General features: G+C 47.9%; 1 protein-coding gene across 3 annotated transcripts in view; it reads right to left on the bottom strand.

Moving 5' to 3' along the window:
• GNAL (G protein subunit alpha L) overlaps nucleotides 1–16,995 on the bottom strand; it is an 86,867-nt gene that overhangs the window by 26,685 nt on the left and 43,187 nt on the right. For all 3 annotated transcript variants that reach the window (XM_021096047.1, XM_003482035.4, XM_021096048.1), the window contains one exon: nucleotides 5,593–5,690. In XM_021096047.1, the coding sequence (XP_020951706.1) occupies nucleotides 5,593–5,690 (98 nt within the window). The remainder of the gene's footprint in view (nucleotides 1–5,592; nucleotides 5,691–16,995) is intronic.

A 16,995-nucleotide genomic window follows, 5' to 3' on the forward strand; every position in this document is an offset into this window, starting at 1 on the left:
TGGCTGGAAATGAAGGTCAAAATAGGGGTTCAGAAGCACCCAGGTGGTTGATTATACTTTTAGCGAGTTAACTCTCTGCAGTAACTTGCGCATTTTAAGTTGCAGTTTATTCTAACATGACCTAAAAATCAACTTTGAAGGTGACACTTCATTTTTGCGAATAATTTCCAGATGATCCTGACAGTCCAGAATCAAGGACCTGGGAGGCCTGATGTCCAGGCTGGGTGTGGGGGGGCGGGGGACAAATGAGGCCACTAGGCTCCTGCTGACAGCAAAGGGCACCCGTGGCGTGTGGTGGGAAGTCACTTTACTTTCCCATCGTTCTGGGGAGAGTCTCTCCCTTTGAGAGAGTTCTAAAACCAGTTATGTAAGCAGATGTATCCGAAAGGTGAGTATCGAGTAAACACATCTGTGCCGAGCACAAGAACCTACACTCCGAGCTGCAGTTTCAAGTCAGATTAAGCCAAGTCTGACTTCGTAAACCAGTTCTTACGATCCAGTTTTCTGTGATTTCCTTTCTCCCCAAATAGCTGTTTCCATGGCTACATAATCACTTATTATTAGGACTTAGAGGAAATGCATTTTGGGGGATAATGCAGTAGAGACTGTTTTCACTTTCACAGTCGGAACTGGGGAACTCTGGAGGAAATACAATCTCTGCTCAGCTTGCTTGATGCTTCAAAGACACTTGCTTTTACTGAATATAATCCTGAAAGCTCAGAAGAATGGTTGTTCCCACACTCCTCTAGCCAGGCTGGTCCTGGTGTCAGACAGGGCAGTGCCCGCCCTGCCTGACACAGAGGGGGCCTCTGGCTGGGCTGCTGGGTGGGGGTGACAGGCACGAAGCCACCTGGCTGTTAGCAAACCGGTCTGCCCTGCTTCCTCCAGGGTCTGACCTGAGGATTCTGGAGTGGCCCTGCAGATCAGTAGACACGAGAGGTGATACGCAGGTGGCGGGCGCAGACGAGCTGGTGCCTCTGACTCAAGTGGCGTCCAAGAGACATAGAACGGAGCCCCCTTCCTGAAGGAGCCTTAGCAAGACCTGAGCAGCCTTTACATTTTTATATGGAAGGCACTTGATAATTCGGGAACTCCATGGGCACCCATGTGCTGAGGCCTGGAGACGGGCGTGGTGCTGGGCCTCTGTGGCTGTAGGGACCAAAAGGGAAGCCCGAAAATGCATGTTCAGACTCTAATCTGTCATTGGGAAGAGGACCTGAGAGGAGGCAGCCATTTCTGCTGGCAGGAATCCACACTAAGACTGACCCCTGGCCAGTCTGACCAGCATCCCCACTGCTTTCCTGTCCTGGACCCTTCCCACCCCCCACAATATTTCTTTTTTAAAATTAAGATATAATTCACATAACATTTGATTTCACATAACATAAAAGTGACTGAAGTATACAGTGCCATGAGTTTTAGAATATTTACAACCATCCCTACCATCCAATTCCAGAACATTCTCATTATCTCCAAAAGAAACCCTGTGCCCATTAACAGTCACCCTCAGCTCCCTCTCCTGCAGCCCTGGAAGCATGAATCCACTCTCTGTCCCTGGGAATCTGCTTGTGACGCTTCATGCAAACAGGTACGTGGTCTGAGTGACAGGCTCCTCCACTGAGTGTCGTGTTTTCGAAGTTCATCTAAGCTGGTGTGTGCCAGTGCTTCGTTCCCGTTTATGGTCAATTAAGACCCTGTCAGGTGGATGGACCATGTCTGATCATCCAGTCTTCCTTTCATGGACATTTGGGTCGTTTGACTTCTGCAGCTGTGCTGCTGTGAACATTCGTAGACAACTTTTGTGTAGACCCATGGTTTTAATCCCCTTGAGATATACCCAGGTGGGAAACTGCTGGTCCCTCTGTGTTTAAGCTTTTGCAGAACCGTGGTGGGACTGTCCGCAGGTTCCTCACTGGCTGCTCAGCTCCCCGCGAAGCACCTGTGCCCCATGAGTTTCTCGTGGTTTCTGCCATGTAAGAAATGACTTTAACAGGGCTTAGAATTAAGCCCATTTCAATGAGCCTTTGGGCTTAAAATACAAGACTGTTGAGCTGGATGACAAGTGGCTGAGAGTCACACCAAGAGGTAGACAGATCTCTTCTCAGAGCATTTATAAGAAGGGGGTCAGAACCTGGATCTGCAGGAAAGGGAAGGGCCCGATCCCCAGCAGTCCCACAGCCAACACTTGGCCTGTTTGCCGTTCGCTCACGTCACCAATCCCAGACCTCACGCAAGGACACCCCCCTCCCAGCAGTGGGGCCTGAGGAGGGAGGGGACGCATTCCCTGAGGACCTGGAAATCTAGGGGCTTTGAGCCGGCATGTGCATCTGGCTCTGGGCATCTCTGGTGAAATGCCCTTTCTTCTGTGAGTGATGGTGGCGGGAACAGGAGGCAGTTATGTTCCTCCAGCATCTCATTTGGCAACATGAAAACAAGTGGCAGCATGTGCTGGTCTAACAAATGTTATTGATGCATTACTTGTTTTTGAAATCCTGTCCCCCAACCTCAAAATCTGAGTGCGGAGGGAGAACAAGATCATTATTGAGAGACAAGAGGCTGCTGATCCAACCTGATTCCCCTGCATATGAAAATGGATTAAAAAAGCAAAGCTGGAGACATCACGATTAACCCAGATTCTGAGGATTAGTGGCGGAAGCGCTCTCTGGGATTCTGCTGAGTCCAGGGTTCTGAGAGCCTAAAACCTGGTGTCTCATCTCGACAACCTGGAGCCTTCACCTTCCTCCCCACAGTCTGTCTCCCTAATGGAAGGCCAGAATGGAAGCAAACCAGATCCTGGCTGTGGCCCCATGGCTGGAGGGACCCTGATCTCAGGCCCCAGGTCCACACTGGAGATGGAACAGTAAGAGGTCAGCGAGGGCTCCCGCATGCCAGGCACTGCTCTGGGGTCTCGGGGTATCCACTTACTAACCCCACAACAACTGCTGGAGAACGCATCTGTATTTTATCCCCATGGAGGGAACCTGCCCACACTCTCCCACAAGGGCTGGGGGAGAGCCTACCTGCTGTCAAGCTCATCTGCTACTTGCTGTAAGCTTTACTCTGCATATTCTATTTAAATTAAATCATTCATTCTATTGCTAAGGTCATGCATAGTCTCTTTTTATAAGAAAGAGACACTCCTCGCATGACACTGAAGGGCACCGTAGCCCCAAGGGCATGGTGTTCAGGAAACACTGGACAAGGACGATCAGACACATCAACCAGTCAACCTCACAAAGCCAGCCTCTATGAACTGAGTGTTACTCTGAACTGTGTGAGAAATGCCAGTTGCCAGCCCTTCTTTAGTATAACACTCACGGCTCTCACACATTGTAATTTAACATCAATTCCATTGTGGTTTTTTTTTTTTTTTTTGTCTTTTTGCCATTTCTTGGGCCACTCCCACGGCATATGGAGGTTCCCAGGCTAGGGGTCCAATCAGAGCTGTAGCCGCTGACCTACGCCAGAGCCACAGCAACTCGGGATCCGAGCCACGTCTGCAACCTACACCACAGCTCACGGCAACGCCGGATCCTTAACTCACTGAGCAAGGCCAGGGATCAAACCCGCAACCTCATGGTTCCTAGTCGGATTCGTTAACCACTGCGCCACGACGGGAACTCCCCATTGTAGTTTTTAAGCAACTAAGAAATGGCCTTAGAGAAGCAGTGCATGAGGGCCTAAGGGGGAAGAAGGCAGGCCCTTCAGGAAGGGCTGTGCCCCTCCTCTGGCCCCTCCCAGGCTGGGGAACCCCTCCCCCTCCCACATCCCATCTAAATCAGCCCGGGTCTCTGGACTTAAGGATCCAGCCATGGAGTGAGTGGGTGAGCACAGGAACACACTCACAAATGCCGGTCAAAGGTCTATTTAAAGGGGTATGTGGATTTAACGCAAGTCTGGAAGGCATTAAGCGTGGAAGGAAGAGAGAAGGTTTAAATACTGTTCTAGTTGATTACGGATCCTTATTAGAAAACAGTGTCTTTAGCCTACGTAAAGGAGAGTCATAAGGTTTTCAGTGGTTAACCAAGGGGCCTGCAGGTCGGGGCTGCATCTCCGGATCACCTGGCCCTGCCTAGCTGCCTGGATACTCTGGGCTCTGTGGCAGCTCACCTTGTACCCGGGCTGGGGGTCGGCAGTTCCCGGAGGTGATGAGGAGGTGGCCGAGTAAAGTCTGCCCATGTCCTCCTGGCCCAGAGGACGCCTGCCCCTCGCAGGACTTCCTCCCCACCCACTTCTCCAGAAACCCACTTCTGGAGCTGGGGAGTCCCGGCCAGCACCTCTCCTGTCCACTCACACCATTGCTCATCCTTCCAAGGCTCCAAGATTGTCAGCGGGCGGGTACCATTCACACCTAGGCCGCCAGCTCTGGTCCCACTGCTGCCCCATCTATCCCCTGGAGATTCCTCGCATTTCACCTCGACTTCTCCATGACGCGCTGCATCACTGACTCCCCTTTTCTCCACTTCCTTCCTCCAAGCCACCACCTGGCTTTGTCCTCCTGGCTCCAGGCTCACCCCCATGGCCACCACCTGCCCTGACGTACCCACAGGTCAAGGCTGCCTCCACCTGATCCTCCACGCAGCAGCCGGAGTGACCTGACAGCTTCCCTCATCCAGGCCACGGCCACTCGCTGCATCTGGAAGGAAACCCAAGTTCCCTGGCACTGCGGGTGTGGCCGCACTGACCCCTCTCACCTGCTCACGGCTACTCTCCAGCACGCCCAGCACCCCTTCCTAGAGCCCTAGCCCATTACAGGGGCCTAAGCTGAGGGTGGGAGGACTGGGGGGGGCCACATCCTCCCTGCCTGGAATCCTTATTCCTCGCATAGTGCCGGTGGTTCCAAATTCTGTGAATTCCCAGATTTTACGCTTATGGAAATGTCTTCCGCAAGTATGAACTTTTAGTTTACAGAGTTTGTGCCCAAAGAGTTATCTAAGACAACTTTGTACACGCAGGTTTGTGAATCAAAAGAGCAAACACAGGGGGGCTGTGTTGACTGACATTCTTCTGGGGGCCACTGTTCTCTAAAAGTTATAGATTGAATCTAAATAGCAAAAGAAAGTAGGAAAATAAGGATTTCAGGGAAAAACAATGAGCCAGCCCAGCTACCAATCTTGTCCTTACTTCTTATGCCTCCTCACCATTGATGGGACATTTGCCCCGTCACGTATTTGACTTTAATTACCATCCACTCTTGAGGTCTGGTCCACTTCCAATGGGGGAGGATGATCTCATTCAGAGAGAGCTTGGGCTTGAGTGCTGATGTTGGTATTCCCATACATTTTAACTTGGGGACCCCTCCTCCAAAGTCAAAACGGAATAACAGATACCTAAGTATGTTAGAGTTTCCAGACATGCCTGTGATGCTACAGAAGGCAAACAGTGACTGGCACTGAACACGGAGGTGGAGGGGAAATGACCCCAGCTGCTCCTAGACTCTCACGGTTCTGTCTACGAGCCTCGCCTCATGTGAGAGGTGGGTTCCTGCAGTGCGGTGTTAACTGTCCCTCGCGCTTGGGGAACTGGGAGCTCTGGGAGGGCAGCTGGGGTCAGAGGGCCACCCCCCGGGGCGGGACCCACGGGTAGACTCACTACTGGGCGCAGTCAATGAGCTGGTACTCGTTGGACCTCTCGAAGCAGGCCTTCACCCCCTCGTCGTCCCACAGCTTCTTCACGTGATCGAAGAATTCCTGAAATTTGAGAAAGTTACAAGTGAGAACACCTGCATGTCACATACAATCTTCCAACAGTTAACAGGGAAAAGAACCCGCCGAAAACGCGTGCAGGGAGCCCGTGAGTGATGTTCTTGGTGGAGGCAGACCCCATGCGGGGCGGCAGGCCCAGATCACGGTTCCGACGGAGGGAGACGAGGCACCTGTGATCTCATCACTCGGCCAATGGCTCGAACACCCCTGTCCTTCCAGAAAGTTCCCCAGAATGAAAATGACAGGTCACAAGTTAAGGACATCTGTCAACTACCAATACAATGAAGAGCTTCAGGTTCTTAGGACGCAACAACTGGACTATAGCAGAAGCGCCACGTCAGCCGTGAGAAAACACGCTTGTCATGATGGCGTTCTGTTTGAACCGCTGTCTGTGAAATTTTCCAGGTGAGACGTGACTTTGAACAGACATGGTTGAGTGGAAGGGTTCAATTTGGCCCAGAAGCATTAGGTATGTGAGAAAGAATCCTTTAAAATTACACTTGTTGAGGAGAATGACCTATTGTTTTTTGGCTTTTTTAGAAACTCTGAGTTAAGCTCGAACCATGAGTTCTTCTTCTTTTTTTTTTTTTTCCTTCCGTCTTTTTGCCTTTTCTAGGGCCGTTCCCGCGGCATATGGAGGTTCCCAGGCTAGGGGTCGAATCGGAGCTGTAGCCACCAGCTACACCACAGCCACAGCAACGCAGGATCTGACCCACGTCTGCGACCCACACTACAGCTCACGGCAACGCCGGGTCCTTAACCCACTGAGCAAGGCCAGGGATCGAACCCACAACCTCATGGTTCCTAGCTGGATTCGCCACAATGGGAACTCCTAGAACCATGATTTCTGGTTCACACATGGCGCTCAGGCCTATCCATTTCAGCAGCCAGCAGCCTCTGAAACGGGACCTTGCCTCCCTTGGTAAAGGTGGCCTCATGAACTTGTATTTCCCGAACCAGCAAGTTAAAGGAGCAGTGCCAGGAAAGCAACTATATATTAGCGGCTAAATATAAAAAGAAGTTACGTAAATTTTTATAAAATGCTTTGTTAGAATATTTATATCCCTTCCCACACCAGGAAGCACCCATTTCTATCTCTGATCTGCAGGGAAGGGTCTGGGGCCACTTCGCCAGGAGCCATTGAGGAATCAGCAGAGGGTCTCTGCAGAAAAAATGCTGAGCTGGCACTTTTCTTAGAGATTCACAACTCGTTACAGGGCTGGATCCAAGTATTATGGGGCCTGCGGTGTATAGAATTTGTGGACCCTCTTTGAGAAAGAAAAACAGAATTATTATAAGGTGTGAACCTGGGGAATGGGGAACAGGGGTGTGACATGGGAGGGGAGCAGGGGTGTGACCTGGGGAAAGGGGAGCAGGGTGAGACCTGGGAGGGGAACAGGGGTGTGACCTGGGGAAAGGGGAGCAGGGGTGAGACCTGGGAGGGGAGCAGGGGTGTGACCTGGGGAAAGGGGAGCAGGGGTGTGAGGCTCTGAGCACAAGCTCCCTCAGGTTCTAGAACTCCCACTCTGACTCCAAGTGTCAGGAGTACAGGTCTCTGTTTCTATCATCTGCTTGCCTGCCTATTGTCACCAAGAACAGATCTAAACTGGTGACATGAAGGGACAGTGTCCACATGAAGGAGAGCTGGACCCTCAGCCATCCTGTCTTCCCTCCAGAATCCCCACTGCTGCTGTCGCTCCGGTGAAGGAGTCTGTGGGCGTCCTCAAACGGCTTCCTCCTGAGGGACGTAGGAGGACACACACACACCTCTAAAGAGAAACACTCTGCTGTGCTGTCACCCGGGGGGGGGGGGTCCGGCAGGACAGTGACAGCCCGTCATGCTGACCCTGGAAGCTGAGCCCACCTTTCCCCCTAATGCAAGGTCCCTGTGATCCTGGAGCAAAGTTCTTTATTGTCTTTAACATGTGTCAGAATCGTTTTTTTTCTTAATAGTCTGAGCAGAAGCCTATGTGATAGTCACAGCGGGGTGCCTGACCCAAGAAGCAAACGCTTGGGGACAGCGGGAAGGCAGGCTCTGCTTGGCAGAGGCTCTGGGTAACAGGAAGAGACACAGTGGTGGCTGCCACCCCTCTGCCTTGTCCTCCTCCTTGGGAGACAAAGACCTCAGGTTAGACCAGGGCGACATCCCCAGGACATGACATGTTTACTTTGGATAGGGTTCTCAGAACTTCATGGAAAATTCCAGGGCTGCCGCTGCTGTGGCTTCTTCACCTTTTTAATGAGGACAACGTCAGCTTACAGCGGGCTCCCCAGGCACTGTCACCCCACAGGCAATTCCACACTCATCTACCTGCACTGGGTTCTTTTATCCATTTATCTCAGGCCCTTTTCTCCCCCCCTTAACTATCTCATGGCAGATCTCTTACACCAGCAGGTTTTATTTCAATGCTACTTCCAAAAGATAAAGGTTTTAGACATTACAGCCATAATACCACCATCTCCAATAAAAATACATAAACAAATAAAGAAATGTTCTGGAAAATCATTAACCGCTGTAGCTTCTTTAGCTGTAATCAAACATTTGTTCAGAGCCTGGCTTGAATTCTCACATATTTGCTAAAACAACTGGGAAACAAATATGAGGGATAATTTTAGTATGCCTCCGTTGGCAACTAAAATGAGTAATACTAAATAAAAATAATTTCAGTGTTACGTGTATCTCTGAAAAGAAAGGGTGATTCACAGTGAAGTGTCACTTGTCTTTTTTGACACCTGGGAGTAGACAGAAGCTGAGAGCATAAAAAGAAAATTCTAAGTGACATTTCTTAGTTTTTTTCTGTATTGCTGAATATGAGAATCACCTTGTGATCCTCATATATTTAGCAACTGAAATACATGGACATTTATGTTTATTCAAAGGAGTCTGAGTTGTGTTACAGAAAATAAAAATCATAATCTACCAAATTAAACTGACTTTTAAAAAGCAAGGCTTAAAGCGTCTACACCATAATTCTGATTTTTAAATGAAAATTTAAACTAAAATAAAAAAAAATGAAATACCCACCACCTCCATTTCATGTTATAGCCCTTTTCCTCTGGTTCCTGCAGACATAAAGTGCACTCAAAGCTTAGCTGGGATTTCTTAACTGAGGAACAAATTTTTTTTTTTTTGGCTTTTAAATTCTTCATAACCACTTTAAAATGGAAGTAAATGACAGTCAGAATTAAAAAAAAAAATCCTGGCATGATTTCTCTGCTAATATAATAAAACTTTTGGGTTACACTGAAGATACACCTTTTTCGTTTTTGAAACAACAACAAAAAGCGTGATGTTTCTCATCTGGAGAAATGGGTGTTGTCCAGAGGTCAGCAGGGCACCCAGGCCTCATGGGGAGCTGCTCCAGCATGACAAGCCCTGTCTAGGGACTGGCGGAAACCCTCACTGGCTTGAGTGAAGACTGCATGCTCACCGCACAAGATTCTCCCCAGAATGACTTATGGCAAATACTCCTCTTTAACCTGAGTGTCAGGAATACTTTTTGCATCTCTCAAGCAACTGCTTTTTCAATTTTATTATTAATTATTAATCCCTTGGGCCCTGTGACTTTTTGACTGCTGTCCCTACATCACTGAGTTGACCTCACAGAAGCTCTGCAATCACATCTGGGGGGTCGGTCTTGACGTGTGCAGAGCTTGCTTTACGCTCTGGGTACCAACTTCATCTCTGCCTCCATGTAACTCACTCTCTTGTTCCAGCTTCCCTCTGCCACACTTTCAGCTGTTTTGTTAACTTGTATTTTAACTTTGTGACTGGAAAGTGACCCTAAATCCCTTCTGGAACATATTTGAAGCAAAAATAAATGACTAACGTACTGTCCATGGTAACATGATGAACCATGGCTACAGCCAGCATCAATGGGCTTAGACACAGGCAGCTCTGGTCAGGCATGTGGTCATATAAATGGACATTTCTGAAGCTCAAGTTCTGGTGCGATTCATTTAAAATGCACCTACTCAGTTTTACCCCTCAGAGAGCAGAATGATCTGACAGCTTTCTCTCTCTCTTTTCTCAGATACCTGTTGAGTATCAAGTTGAAAGTCTATGGGATCCATCATGCTTGGTTAACTCTACGATTTTATTATTTATAGTCTCTATCCATCCTCAGGTCTAAGCGAATGCCTTAACCTGGACTTAGAAACAGCTTTCAGAGACCCTGCTAAACCAACCAAACTCTCAACAGTCCTCAGGAGCCCCAAACCCGTGCCTTTCTAGCGTGAAGAGTGATGTCATAGCAACCACCATAGTGAGTGATCAAACGTGAAGTAGGGTCACCCTGGCCTTTGCCTCATGTGGCCCAAGCAACGTTCTGGGGGTCTTTAGAGTCTCATTTGAGTCTCAAACAGCCCTGGCATCTCCTATTCTGCAGGTGACAGAATGAGAATGATCATGGATCCTTCACACTTCGCCTGATGAAGAGGTAATCAGCCTAGAACTGGAAGTGGCCTTGGAGCCTGGCCCGTCACCCCTGCCCTGCTGACAGCAGTTCCTCGAGGCTGGAGCCACGTGAGCAAATGCACCTGTACAATATACACTGTATGTTACCCTTAGGACAGCCTACTCTAGCTATTTAAAAAAAATTTATTGGAGTCTAGCTGACTTACAGTGTTGTGTTAGTTTCAGGTGTACAGCGAAGTAAATTGACTCAGGTATACATATATCCATTCTTTTTTCCCATATAGGTTATTATAGGCTACTGAGTAGATCTCGTGCTACACAGCAGGTCCTTGTTAATCATCTATTTTATGCACAGGAGTGTAGTATATGTTATTCCCATTCTCCTCATCTACTACCCCTCCCCGACGGTTTCCCCTATGGTGACCATAAGTTTGATTTTGGAATCTGTGAGTTTTTGTTTTATGAATAATATTTTAATTTTTAGACTCGCTTCTAACAATTCTTTTGAGGTATACCTTATTCACCCGAAAATTCACCATTTATCCAGGCATGCACCCCCTAAACACAGCCAAGTCCTAGAACCCCTCCACCACCTGCCCCCTCCCATGGTTTCAGACATCTGCCAATTGACTTCGGTCTTTTCTCATTTTGCCTTTTCTACAGACTTAATATACATGAAGTCATACGGTCTTTTGTGTCTGGCTTCTTCAATTAGCCTGATACTTCTTAGATATACCTATTTTGTTATGCATATTAGGAGATTTAAAAAAAGTGCTGAGTAAAACCACTATGGAAAACAGTATGGAGGTTCCTCAGAAAACTAACTATAGAAATACCATATGACCCAGTAATCCTACTCCTGGGCGTATTTCTAGACAAAACTATAATTCAAAAAGATACATACACCCCTATGTTCATAGCGGCACTATTCAAAATAGCCAATATATGGAAACAACCTAAATGTCCATCGACAGATGAATGGAAGAAGAAGATGTGGTACATATACCCAATGGAATACTACTCGGCCATAAAAAAGAACAAAATCATGCCATTTGCAGCAGTATGGATGGAACTAGAGACTATCATACCAAGTGAAGTCAGAAAGAGAGAGACAAATACCATATGATATCATTTATATATAGAATCTAACATGTGCCACAAATGAACACATCTACAAAACAGAAACACATAGACGTGGAGAACAGATCTGTGGTGGCCAAGGGGGAGGGAGTAGGATGGACTGGGAATTTGGGGTTTGTAGATATAAACTATTACATTTAGAATGGATAAGCAATGAGGTTCTACTGTACAGCACAGGGAACTACATCCAATCTCCTGGGATAGACCATGATGGAAAAGAATATAAGAAAAGAATGTACATAAAGCTATAACTGAGTCACTTTGCTGTGTGAAGATACTGACACAACACTGTAAATCAACTACACTGTAATAAAAAATTGCTGAGTTCTATTCCCCTGTATGGATAAAAGCACATTTGTTTTTCATTCGCCAGTGGATGGACATTTTGCTTATTTCTGGTCTTTTGCTGTGAGGAGTAAGGCTGCTAGAACATTAGTGTACCAGGCTTTGTATGGACTTCCATCACCTCTTTTTGGTTAATACCCAGGAGTGAAGTTGCCAGGTTACAAGGCAGTGCATGTTTAACTTTAAAAATCTGCTAAGTTGTTTGCCAAAGTGGCCATTTCCATTTGGAAACAAGAACAATGTGTAGGGTTCGAGTCCTCCACGCCTCATCAGTGCTTGGTTTTGTCAGTCTTTTTAATTTAATTAATCTATGGGTGTGCAGTGGCATCTGGTTGTGCTTTTAGTTTGCCTCTCCCAATGGCCAGTGATGTTGGACATATTTTCATGTGACTCTTGGCTGCTTGCATATCTTCTTTTTAAAGTGTCTGTTCAAATATTTTTCCCATTTAAAAAACTGGGTTCAATGTCTAGCATGTGGAATTTCCTGGGCCAGGGATTGAACCTGTGCCATAGCACTGACCCAAGCCACAGCAGTGACAGTGCTGGATCCTTAACCTGCTGAGCCACTAGGGAGCTCCATTTAATGTCTTATTATTAAGTCCTTTTTTTTTTTAGGGCCACACCCATGGCATATGGAAGTTCCCAGGCTAAGTTTCGAATCAGAGCTGCAGCTGCCAGCCTACATACACCGCAGCCACGGCAACACGGGATCTGAGCCACGTCTGTGACCTACACCACAGCTCACGGCAATGCCGGATCCTTAACCCACAACCAGATCAAACCCACAACCTTATTTTTTATAAGAGTAAAATGTTTGTTTATTTTATGGCCACACCCATGGCATATGGAAGTTCCCAGGTCAGGGACTGAATCTGAGCCACAGCTGAGGCAATGATGGAGCCTTTAAAGGACCCACTGTGCTGGGCTAGGGATCAAACTCACACCTCCACAGTGACCCAAGCCACTGCAGTCAGATTCTTAACCTACTGCACCACAGCAGGAATTCTAAGAGTGAACTGTTTTAAACAACTGCCTGGATTCAAATCCTTTGTTAGCTAGAGGTGGACAAATAATTTTTTTCACAAAATATGGCTTATATTTGAATTTTCCTAAGCATCTTTTGATGAGCAAAGGTTTTAAATTTTTTTTTGTTTTTGCTTTTTAGGGCTGCACCCACAGGATATGGAAGTGCTAAGGATAGGGGTCAAATTGGAGCTACAGCTGCCAGCCTACACCACAGCCAGAGCAACTCAGGATCCAAGCCGCATCTGCGGCCTATACTACAGCTCACGGCAATGCCAAATCCTTAACCCACTGAGCAAGGCCAGGGATTGAACCCACATCCTCATGGATCCTAGTTGTGTTTGTTTACCACTGACCCACAAAGGGAACTCCTAAAGTTTTTAATTTTGATGATGTCTAATTAATGAGTTTTTCCTTTTATTATGCTCTTTTGTGTTCTGAGAAATCTTTGACTCACCCAAAGTAAAAAAGTTTGTCCTCCAAGCTTCCTTCTAAAAAGAAAATTATATTTTTACCTCTTACATTTAGATCTGTGATTCATCTGAGTTAATCTGGGGTATGATGAGAGGAAAGGGTCAAATTTCACTCTTTTCCATATAGAGATGCAGCTCCTTCCAGCACCTTTACTGAAAAGACTATTCTCTCCCCACTGAATAGTTGAAACTGACCTCAGTATCATTGCTGAAGTTGACAATATACACGTGGGTCTGTTCCTGGACTTGATTCTGTTCCACCCACACATCCGTCTTGTGTCAATGAATCTGTCTTGATTACCTAACTCTGGAGTTAGTCTTAGGAGTTAAGACCTGCATATTCTGACCATTCTTAGTTTTCTGAATTTTCACATATATCTGAGAATTGACCTGTCAATTTCTGTAGAAAACTCTGCTGGTGTTTCAGCTGGAATTACACTGAGGCTGCAGGCTAATTTGGGGAGAAGTGCTTTTTTTTTTGTTTGTTTCCTTTTTTGACCACTCTGTGGCACATAGAGGTCCTGGACCAGGATCAGAGCTGAGCCTCAGTTGTGACCTCTGCTGCAGCTTGGGCAATGCTAGATCCCTAACTCACTGTGCCGGGCTTGGCATCGAACTTGTGTCCCAGTGCTCCCGAGACGCTGCCAATCCCATTGTGCCACTTAACTCTGAGAAGTGCCATCTTAACAATACTGAGCTTTCTATCCATGAACATGGTATATCTGTTTATTTGTGTCTTATTTTCTCCCAATAATGTTTCCTAGTTTTCAGTATACACATCTTTCATGTTGCTTATTAGATTTTTTCCCACAAAATGCAGCTTGTATTTTGAAGGTATATGTTTTTTAAATTTCATTATTGGAATTTTTCACTACTAGTATGTAGATGAACATTTGATTTCTATATCTGAATCCGTATTCTGCAACCTTGTTAATGTCATGTTAGTTCTAGAGGCTTTCAATTCCTTCCTGTGTGGCTGACACAGAAACAGTTATCACATAACTGTGAACGCTTTCTCTTTGCTCCTGAAGGTGTGACTGGCAAGGCCTGGGGCAGAATTAGAATTCCCTGTGGTTCCAACGTGCAGGGTCACTGAGCCAAGGGGCCATCACTGCCCACTGTAGCCAGATTGCATGGATTTCACTGCTCTTACAACTGATTTTTAAAAAATATTTTTAAAGATACAGTAAAATTTGTCTCAGGATTCTACCTTTTATTTCCAAACTGTAGTCTAACAAAAAAACCAAGGATAAAGTTTTAGTAATCCGATCCATGACCCACAGTAGAGTTAAATAAATGTGCGCCATTGTGGTGGGAATATTTAATTTTTCTTAAGTATTTTTTCCCACAAAATTAATTTTTTAGCTTTTGATTTTCTCCTTCACAATACTCCCACTCTTATACCTAAGATTCTCTCTCTTAAATCCTAATTCTCTAAGAAAATTGTGCACTTGAAGCATGCCAAAGAGACTCAGAGGAGAAACTTATTTGTGTGGGAATAGAAATAAAATAATTATGTATTTTTATTAGGGATAAGAGACTCAAAGAGTCACGACTTTGGTCTTTGCTTCTAGACAGGCTCTGTCAAGCTGACAAAAGTTCTTGGTGGAGCATCCAGCTGGCTTATGTAACACCTGGGGTGACATTCTTGCTCTTCTTAGTCACCTGAGACCTGACTGTCTTATGCACCAAAAGGCCAAGTGGAAGGAGCAGCCCTCTTTTTGGGGAACAGGTTAGATTTAGAGCCAATGTCCACAGAAATGGGTTTGCTATGCTGCTGCTGACAACGGCTGTAGAATTTCTCCCATTTTGTCAGGAAGATTTTAGTGACAAACACATTAGAGGGGCCTAGTGAGGCATCCTAAAACAGTATTTATGGCTGAGCATGGATGCAGGGATCTGAGAGCCTGGGTTTAGGTCCCAGCTGGGGGCTTCTCACCTTTGACCACTGTGCCCTGTTCCCTGGGGACAGAGCCGTCCCCTGGGCAGTGAACAGGAGCCAGAGCGATGAGCACACGGCCAAGAGGCAGAGGAGGCAGGTGAGGATGAGCAGGCCAGGGACCTGGGCAGGAGGGAGGCAGCGAGAAGGTGGCGGGAAGACAAATCTACAGGTGGGAGTGGCACTGGGGTGGGCAGACCCTGCAGAACATGAGGATCACCTGTGAAGTGCTGCTGGGGGGTGGTCAGGGAGTCCTTGGCTTTGGGCACAAGGACATGGCCGACCACGGGCTGCAGTTCTGCAGGATGATGACCAGGCTGCAGGTACCACCAGGCCAGGAGAGAAGCACACGGCGCGGAACAGGAGCTGCATGCAGGTTAAGCACTGACTTCTAGAAAGAGCTATAGAACACCACTGGCACTTGGTGTCACATAGGTGCAGGGAGGGAGCACCGGTTCTAAGCACGAGGAGGGGACCAGCCCTGACCCCAGCATGAGGCCAATGCCGGTGGCAAAGAGCGGGCCCAGGGCCAGCAGCCCAATTCCTGGGCCCCCTGGCTCCCAGACCCCCTGGAACAGCCCCCAGACTCTGTGCTTACAGCTGGGAGGGGGAGCTGGCTGAAGAGAACTGTAGCCACTTTCTAGAAACAAGGGCCAAGGCCTCTAGGAGAATGTGTGTGTCCAAGGACAGGCACCGGGAAGCCAAGCCCCCAAGTTCCTGCATGAGCGAGGGTTCTCGGAGACCCCCAGCTGGGTCGCCAGGCAGCTGGAGGGCAGGGAGGAGCAGAGGGCTGAGTCAGGGTGTGGGCCACAGTCCCCCAGTACCGAGGGGCAGCTGCAGTGCACCCAGCACCTTATAGCAGTATCCTTGCGGGCTCTGCAGCAGCCACTGTGGATGGTGCTGCTGTGAACATTTGTGAACAAGTACGTGCAAATGTTTTTAATCCTCTTGGGGACATACCTAGCAGAGGGCCTCCTTCCCCGAGAGAAACATCTGGGACCGTTTTGCAAGAGTTACTAGTTGGAATTTCTGATTCAACGTACTTAACTCATTTCCACACTTGGTAGGTTTACTAAACCTCCTTTACCCAAATGGAGGTGGATGGCACGGGTGGGGGGGGTGCTGCTGCTGCAAATGTCAATGTCATTCAGCTCTTGGATGTTTCTGATCTTGACTTGAGCACCGACAGACCTGAGGTTCTTGGAGCTCCAACCATTCCCAACAAACAAGGAAGCCTCCTAGGCTCCAGCCCCATGTCTCCTGGAACAGCGAGATCAGTGAGGGGTTCTGCTCCTTTGAACCTACAGTGATGGAGTGAGCCTCTGGGAGGAGAGGTGTCTGGGGGTGGCTATCCTCGCCCCTCCCCACCACCTCGGACTCCCCAGACCTGTCATTCACGCATTCACTCAGCAGATGTTGTCCAGGGCCGGGGATGGGTAATTTGGGAGGGGCAGTAACAGCAAAGGAAGTGGCGGAAGAAAAAAAAAAAAGGCAGCTGGGTAGGCAGGAAGCGGGATCCCTTCTATAGGGTTTAAGGTCACGGGCTGCCAGGCTGCCCACCTCAGTGCTGGATCCCCACCCTTCCTACCTGCCTATCACAGCATCTGACTCTGTGCCCACTGTCCCCCGCCCCCTTAAGGCGGCTCTCTGGTCTCCCAGCTTCTCTCTGGACCCTTCTCTTTCTCTGCCTCCCTGCACTGACGACTTCGGGGCTCAGGCCAAGACCCTCCGTCCAAATTCCTGACTTCAGTCATCGCCCACTTGGCTGCCCAATGCCAACTGTGCCTGGAACGCTCAGGCTGACACGCCAGCTCGGAGCTCCCCTCGGACTCCAGGTGTGAACTTCTAACTGCCTGCCCAATGTCACTGCCAGGATTCCAGCAGGCACTGTGGCTCGGGGAGCCTCTGGTGCCCCCCCCCACCCTGAAAATGTGCTCGACCCGAGGTATTCCC

This window comes from Sus scrofa, chromosome 6 (assembly GCF_000003025.6).
Source record: "Sus scrofa isolate TJ Tabasco breed Duroc chromosome 6, Sscrofa11.1, whole genome shotgun sequence".
Lineage (NCBI taxonomy): Eukaryota > Metazoa > Chordata > Mammalia > Artiodactyla > Suidae > Sus > Sus scrofa.